The sequence below is a fragment of the Apteryx mantelli genome, chromosome 25, assembly GCF_036417845.1.
Source record: "Apteryx mantelli isolate bAptMan1 chromosome 25, bAptMan1.hap1, whole genome shotgun sequence".
NCBI lineage: Eukaryota > Metazoa > Chordata > Aves > Apterygiformes > Apterygidae > Apteryx > Apteryx mantelli.
Window position 1 is genome coordinate 1,882,379 of NC_090002.1, and position 8,852 is coordinate 1,891,230.

Below are 8,852 nucleotides of genomic sequence, written 5' to 3' on the forward strand. Positions count from 1 at the left end.
AAGTAGAAAGCTTGAGTAATGATGTCACACATATATTCTAAGAATTATTTTTGCTACAACTGCAAAGACCTCGGTTTTACCCTGTAAAGAAACTGCTTAAATGAATTATTTGTGCTTTATATTGGCATACACAAGTGAAAAGGCAAATTTAGTAGGTCAAGTGTTTCCAACTTCTCTGTTCCAGGACTTCAAAATATCTAGTACTATAATACATCCACACAGTTCACAGGTGATAAATATTAATCAAACTTAGAGCAAACCAAGGTGGAAATTCTTTTTCACAGCGATGAATTTCCAACACACTATAACCTTTCCCTAAGAATAGCTAAAGTGCACACACCACTTCGCCCAGGTTACAAAGCTGATGGAATGGTTACTAAATTTTCATTTATAACATCCTCCAGCAAAAGCTCGATAGGTCACTCCTTTCGGTGCTCAAAGAGAGAGAGAGGGAGGGAGGGAGAAAAAAAAAAAAAAGACGATCAAAAGAAAAAGCCAAAGTAGGAACACATTTTGTTACGTCGCGATGGTATAGCAAAGAATTGTACAGTACTGAATGCTAAATTCAAATCAATATAACAGTGAAACACTAAATACTCTAAAGTGCTTCATCACTAGAAATGTCCTTAATTTAGTAATCATTTGTAGTGTTCAATCGCAAATTATATTGTCCGCAAAATGAATACTATAGGACCGCAACAGTCAACACAGAGTGTTCATGCATGAATATTCTTCATTGTACTACGTTGAAGGAATTTAAGTAAAATAAAACAAAACATTAAAATTTGGCTTAGAGTGAGTTTCTTACCTGAAGCTGTGATCTCTAAAAATTATATCTTATCTAAGCCCACAATTTTGGAACATTGTTCTTATTAGCAGCATCAGGAGTCTGCTAGCAAACAATGCAACTTCTACGCTAAAATGGAAGTCATTTAATTAACATTACACCATAGCCTCCATTTGTATCTTTCTTTTTTTTTAATTAAGACTGCTAACAATAGGACCAACATCTGTGGAAAACAGAAGAGGAAAACATGAATTGAATATATGCCAACTGAACATTAAAAACAGAAATTTGTACAGAGTACAGCAGTCGGAGGAACTATTAAATCCACTTCTTTACCTACACATGGGAAACAATGTCTTGTCAAAGAGGTGGGATTTGTAGGGAGCAGGAAAGAAACTTGCATGCTTCCCTTGTCTCAGGAAAAAAAACAAAAGGAAGGGAAGAAAACTACTCCTTGCCTTTGAGTTATGGGGCACTTTAGCTTTGGAGAACCTGCAGGATGGAAGAAACTAGGAGAGAAAGCAAGCTAGCAGCCTGAGGCAAAGCTGGGAGACTATGAGAGTAGGCAAACTCGTACAACACAAAGGAGATCCAAATCCAAGCCTCGGATGTGATGGAAAGGACAAGACTTCCCTCGAGAAGCAGAAGGGACTCTGATCTGTTTCAACCCACAAAGTCACCAAAAATCATGGGACCGGAAGAAAGGACAGCTGCTTCCCAGGATGAGGGTGAAGATTTGCTTTCAGTCCTTCTCCTTAGCCTGTCTTGCCCAGCAGTTGTGAGTTCCCCTGATTATCTTAGAACTGAAGAACAGCTGACAGACTAGTCAAAAAGTAAGATTTACTACCACCACCTGTTAGGGAGAAAGTCAGAGAGAAGTCATCTTGTTCAACCCTCTTCCATATTCCAATGTCTAATAACTCCTCCAACCCAGCCCTTCCCCACCATTCAGAAATGGCTCTTTTCAAGGCCTCTCAACCCAGCGCAGAGCTGAAGAACGGCCTTGCTAGCTCACGCTCACCCAGCCCAATATCCCATGTCTGACAAGGGCCAAAAGCAGACACCAAGAGAAGGGTATGAAAGCAGAGCAAGGACATAGCGATACTTCCCCAGAACAACCTCTCAGCTTGCAGTGAGCTGCAGCTTTGGGGTGTCCTGAGAGAGAGTGATAGTGTGCCTCTGATGGGTTGTTCTTCCATTAATTTTTCTAATCGCTTTTCAAGACCATGTAAACCACTTCAGCATCCTCCAAGTCTTGGGCAATGAGTTCCTTGGGTTCATTACATGTTGCATGAAAACATCTCCCCGTGCTTGTTTTGAACCCACCATCTGCAGCATCAATACTAGATGAACACCCCATGCTGCTCATGATTTTACAGATCTCTGTAATACTGCAACCTTGTCAGGCCTTCTCATACTGAAAAACTCTAACCTGTACTTATTCATTCTGTTCTCCCTTTAGTTCTTCTCTCAGTATCCCTTTATTTCCACTGTGCGCTTCTGGACACGGGAGAAGCAGCCCCACAGACAGTAGTAAAGAACCAGATGCACTGTGGATGTACCCTTGCAATTTTTTTTTTTTTGGTTTTGGTAACATTGTTTTAGAGACCAGAAGCCTTCAGGAGTCTTTTGCTCACTTCAGAGAAAATGAGAAGGGGCAGCCTGACCCCTGAAAGCTCTCGCTGATTGAGAATCCCGTCGTGACTCTAGTTAGGAACAGCAGTACTCAAAGGGAATAAAATTTCACTGCTCCAAAGCAGAACTCATGGAAGATGTGGACTGCTCCATGTACGTTCTAAAAGCCAGCTTCGCTCTTTTCAAGTTCTGTCCATCTGATTCGAAGCCCAGTATTAACGCCTTTGCTGCTGGTATCATAGCTTTCAACAAAATAACAGGTAAAATAAGGCAAGAAACTTAGAACTGTAAATGCTAAAACACTATTAGCAATGCATAGGAGAGAGCTGGCAGGAGAAAAATTTACAGTCTGAACTATTAAAAAAATCTCTGCGTTCAGTAATGGATGCTTTTCATTATCCATTTTCTTTCTTTTTTTTCTTTTTTTTTTTTAACTTTTATTGTGGTTGACAAGTGACCATATGCTATCTTCATATGTCTTGCCCTTGTAAGGTCATACAGCTTTCAGTGGGAAACAAACACAAAAGTCAAGAATTTCAGAGACCAATACTAGTTTTTAAATAAGTTTTCAAATCTTTAAAAGTAATGAATACTTTGGAGAATCCTTTGAGGTCCATAACAGCTGTTGTGTATCCAGCATTTTAAAGTGGTCTAAATAGAGATATAAGCACTTGACAACAGGATCCAGCTTTTTAAAACGTTAACACTACCTTTAACTTAAGAATAAGACATTCTTTATAAGACTAGTTTATTCTCCAGACACTAAAAACAGTTGGCAGTTTGAACTAGAGGTTTCACTGATGTCTATGGAAGGTGCCTTGGCAAAAATCATTTCTGACAGTATCACATGCCGACATCTCCAGTGGAAAAAATAAATTCTGCCACGAAAACATTTTGTTTCCAGATATTTACTAAGCTGAGAACCTTCTAAAAGGGAAAGATGGATAAAAACTTTTATGCTAGTAAAGAAACATTCTGGCTGAGTGTGTTGGTTTTTGGTTTTGGTCTTTTTTTTTTCCCCCCTGTAATTAAAAAGTGCCTTTAAGTAAGATGCTTTATCCACTGGGGAACTTCCCTTACTTGCTGAGAGGTAACATTCTCCCCACTCTGTCTGTCTGATATGGAGCACACTTAATTAAATTTAGATGACTCTTAGCTGAACCACAGTGGGAAGGATGTTTCTATCCACCCTGTATACTGCTGCTCTCATTTACTGGCCTGGGGAAATTCTATAAAAGTCAGTTTTTCCAGATAAAACAGAGGTAGAGCAAAATCACGGCATTTCTTGCGAGAATCTTTTTAGAGAAAAAATATGGGAAACATAATCAAAGAAAAAGGTTAATTCAGTCACTCACTAGTATCCCAAGCGTTCTGCAAAATCCACCACTTCTCCCTTCCCCATAAGGTAATGGATAAGAACAGGCCAAAATGTGAATTTATGTCAAGCAGATTACTTCTGTTGTACTGAAGCGACTGCAGGGGTATCTGATTTGACACTGAGATAATATCTGGAGACACTCTTGAAAAAGATTCTAGGAAACTCAGAATGCTGCAAAAATACCTTTAATGCCAAGCAACAGAAAACCCTAAATCTCTTGCCACATCTTCTCTGTGTTCAACAGGAAAAGGAGAAGGTACTTAAAACCCGTGGTCTGAAAAATTGTATTTTCTCAAGGGAGTTAATGTAACATCGTCATTGCCTTAAATTTCTGCAGAATGAATACAATTTGAATTCTAGCTTCTGCAGAGAAATTCTAACTTTATAACTACAATCTACAAATATTGCTTATGTCTACCTTCTTTTCCTTATGATACTTCCCCCAAAAAGGAGCTACATAAAACAATACAAGTTTTAACAGCCAGCTTCTGATACCACACTCTGCAATCTCAAAGGATATAAAAATATAAAAAGATACAAAGTAGAAAAATCTTTGCAAAAATCAAGGGTGACAAACTTAAGAATTTGGATTTCTCCCATAAATTTGATAACATTTCAAATTCATGTTATTTGTGTGGACATACAGATGCATGAGAGCCTTCTTATACCTTCTATTATATGGGTTCATCCAAGTATATGTTGTTATTTTAGCTTCCCTTAGAAAATACAGTACAGAAAAGGCATCTGAAAATGTGCTTCTGGGAGACAACTAAATTTTCACAACTGCATGGCCCAAACCTGCAACCAACTCCATGGAGGCAGACTCCTGACAAGATAAAAAGCTCAATAAATCCAAACAGTTTCTTATCTGAATGCACTAACATTAAAAAAAAAAAAAAAAACACACAGAAGCAGACAAAAACTGAATATTTTTTAAGAAGACATTTACAGAATGTCACTGTTGAAGAGATTGTATTTTCTTCAGCTCAGCAAGGCACCTTTTGTTCATGCTCAGATTTACTCCTTACTGGAATATAGCATGTTTTATCTGACAATTATCTTCAAATTATGTGAATTCCCCAATTACATCTCTTACCTCTCTAAAGTCCTCCTTAGGGAGGCCACTTAAACAAACAGCTAACGTGTTCTTAGCATCCACCTGAAGAAATTTCTTTTATACCAAAAAGAAAGTGGTAGCAGACCCATTCCAGGCAAGTTCACTCTTTCAGCTGAAGAAAAATGATGCATTCGAAACCAATTAAGGTTTTTAGTTTTCTTTTCATGATAATACAACATTTCCCAAGAAAAAGGTGTTGTAACTTCTTCAAACTGAATTTCACCTGTTCTCTTCTAAAGCCTCCTATAGTGCTGGGCTTCAAAAACATTGCGAGAGATGTAGCATTTAGCCACTGTCATTCAGAGGGAATAAGCACATGTTTGTTATTACATTTTCTATAATAAATTACAGTCAAGCATGGCACATAAGCATAGCAGCAACAAAACATTTCTCTCATTCACACACCAAAAATAAATCAATAGTTGAAAGGCCAAAAATCTTTAAAATATTTTTTAACAATATTTTAGTGAGAACGCTTTTCTCCATAAGTTATTGGATCTTAAATTCTACCGCAGGATTAGCAGCCTCACAGCACTTCACCAACGTATTCATTAAGATGGTCACTATATTTGACTCTTTTTGTGCTTAAACATATATTTAAACACTTCACTAGGCCAGGGTTGGAACAATTAGCTGTCTAATGAGAACAATCAGGCATCCAAGATACGTGGTGAGCTGAGCACTGTGATTTTTTTCAGCTCCTCCTTTTGCTTTTCCTTCTTCCAGCTTCTGCTCTCCCCCACTTACTTTATGTATGTTGATTCAGCCTCCTTCATTTCTCCCTTCTCCCCCTGAGTCTGCCCATCCTGACCTCTAACTGCACCCTAATGCTTATCATCTGCACTTCCAGCGTTTCTCCCTCTTCCAGATTGTTTTTCTTCTTCCAGTGGTCTCTTCTTACCTCTCTGCCAGCATGAAAGCTGTGATGGCAGAACGCGGAGGTATCTTGCATTGCATAACTAACACCCCTGGCAAGAAGCAAACCACAAACACTGCAGTCATTCTAAGTGAAAAAGCCCAAGAAGCCCAGAACGATGCTGGCCACCATTAGCATGGTTTGTGCACTAAGGACTACAGAAATGGTCCTGACTTCAACATCTTTGCTTGAGGCACTGTACACACTTGGGGCAGGCCTTTGACCTTTCAAATCAGTACTCTTCCCTCACCATCTCATGTAATCACGATCTTTATTTCCAGGAAGCCTCCTAATGACCTGCCTACTAAAACTGCACAAAAGGCTCTCACCTGGATTGGAAACCTCGCACAAAATCTGCTCTTGAACTAATCTCACCTAGCTCAAGGACAAGGCGACCTGCAACCCTACCTGCGGGTCTTTTGGGAGGTGAGGAATTTGCAGAAGAGCAGCCGGAAAGCCGGGACACACAGTACAGAGCCAGGGCACAGAAAGGGTTTTCTGTGCTACCTACGCTAGCACAGCGGGATGCGTCAATCCCATATGTGGGATATCGCTGCAGTGTACCAAACTGTTTAATCAATGTGAGAAAACTGTCATCATTATTTCATTGCCAGTTCAAAGTAGGAAGAGTCATGTTACAAAACTACAGACTATTTTGAAATATAAATATTTTGCATGATTAGCCAAGTGTTGGAAGAGAAATATGAAACACACATAGGGTAACTAGATTAGTATATAGCCATATGTATTTAAAAGTTCTTTTAGTGCAAAAGCTCTGATTCATTCTTCTATAGCATATTTAAAACATTCAAAGAAACCGTTTTAATTTGTGCTTACAAAATTTCTTCATAGTCACCCGCTGTGCTAGGGAGAGAAAGTCACCTTCAGAAGCGATTACATCATTTATTGCTGTGTAAATAAACACGTCTTACTCATGTTTTCTTCATCGTCTACGTCCATTGTGAAATATTTTTGCTGGTTTCTTGGCTGGCGGAGACTGCTTCTGTCTGGAAAACAGAGAATGGGGTTTTTAAGCTTTAATGTGCCAACATACAAGCTAAAGTGATCCATCTCCTTCAGCATCCGCCGGCCTGGGCACTGGCTTTGCTCTGGGCTGCCCATACGCTTTTCCCCAGTGATCATGGACAGCTCATTCTTCGCATAACCTTTTTCGGTCATTCCTATTTCTGCAGCTGAGGGGCAGCCTGCAGAACTGCCAATTCTGCAACTTAGGCAAGCATTTTTGCTTTTTCTATGGCAGGCCACAACATTTTTAATCTGAAGATATAGACACGTATCAGAAGTACAACCATACATAAACCCCATCATCTCACTGCAAACACAACTTTTCTTCACCAACTATTGCGGGTAACTTCTAGAGTCAGCAGTTTTTGACAGCAACTTCAGACCCGGTTAAGTGAAGAAATGCTCTTCCCGCAGTGAACCAGCAGGACGTCTCAAGGTAAAAACAATGTCAAACCCACTCTGCACGTGAAAGCACAGTTCAAGCAGTCGATACACTGAAGATGCAGTCATTTACCCAGCACCGTTCTGATGAAGGTCTGTTTGGTACCTAACACATGCTGCTCTTTAGGTATTGCTCACAAGTCCAGTAGTCAACAGGGAGCACTGAACCCAGAACCACACGTGAAAGACGTAGAGATGCACACTTCTACCAAAAGATCTGTTGTTACGGTGAGGAGAGTAAAGCGGAGAATTAACCTCTTGGCATCCTTAACTGCAGTGGATCAAACCATGGGAAACCCTCATTTGTTTTGTACTTGCTGATCTGTTGAATTTTGTGTTCGCCTGCCTCTCAGCATTCCTAAAGTATTAGTAGCTAAATCCTGTGCTCTCTATGCTCTGCATTGCGTTATTGCTCTTTTTATGATGCATTTATTTTCTGCTGATTCCTTACCGTAACTGTTTGGAAAGCGTTTGAAGAGAGAATTGTACTGTGCAAATGCAAAACAGTTCTGTGATAATCTAGCCATTCTCTGAAAATTGTCAAGGCCTGTCTTTCAAAGATATTTCTGCAAGAACAGGAACTTCTAGGCAAATTTAAACTAAATTCTTCACCCCATCACAGACAGGCATGTTGCTGGCAAATCGCTCTGCCTCTCTGTTTCTGTTTCCCACTAATAAAAACGGAGAATAAAAAAATGGATGCCGTAAGATGGGCAGAGGGAAAGGGTCCCCCTGAATTTTCCCATTGCTTTTAGGACCAAATATTAACATATAAAATATGTTCCAAAGCTTTATTACACAACATGAGCAACACTATCACTATCTGGCAGCAGCTTCAGCTGTTTGAAGGAGACCACGTAATTCCAGTTGCTGCCCCTTATTCTGCTATTTAATCATGCTGTGGTCCCCTGGCCCTCTCTCAAGGCCTTTTGAACAGGCAGTGTGCATTCATCTCATCTCCAAAATCACAAACTGAAATAGTCTACACATCACCTGCAAAGGTCCTACTTTTCCTAGCACCCCCTTAGCAAGTCTCCCCATTTCTACGTAGTTCTTCTCTTTGAAATCAGGCACTACTGCAGTGGATTTGGGGAGGGCTTTGGTCACTCCTGCAAGGATGTGCTTCGAGCTATATTATGATCTCTGTTGTACAACAGCTCTGATCATTACATTTTGCAGGAGACTCTTGGAGCTGTTCAGGACCAAGCTGAGAACTGCTTCCCCTCTTGCCTCCTTCTTTATTAGCTGCTCCATGATAAAGCAACCTCTAAATCCAGTCTTGATACGAGTCCTGACGTGACATTCATCCAGTTTACATGGGAGGGATGCAAGTCTACCATCATTATCAGGTTTCCCACCATGCTGCACCTCTGATCTCCCTTAGCGCACCACAGTTGCTGTCATTACCCTCCCTAAACAGTCAATAATACATTCTTAGTAATGCTTCTCCTACAAAGATCAATCCCTAGCAATCCCATGTTATTCTTTAACATAATTAATTATTCTACTACATTTCAAATTTCCTTTTAGTAACTATCAAAAATGCTAATAT

General features: G+C 39.8%; 1 protein-coding gene across 1 annotated transcript in view; it reads right to left on the reverse strand.

Annotated features, from left to right (window-relative positions):
- Positions 1–6,836, reverse strand: part of LOC136994184 (double-stranded RNA-specific editase 1-like) — a 57,069-nt gene extending 50,233 nt beyond the window's left edge. The window contains exon 1 of the mRNA XM_067310505.1: positions 6,766–6,836. Coding sequence (XP_067166606.1) covers positions 6,766–6,793 — 28 coding nt within the window. The 5' untranslated portion in view covers positions 6,794–6,836. The remainder of the gene's footprint in view (positions 1–6,765) is intronic.
- Positions 6,837–8,852: the final 2,016 nt, after the last annotated feature.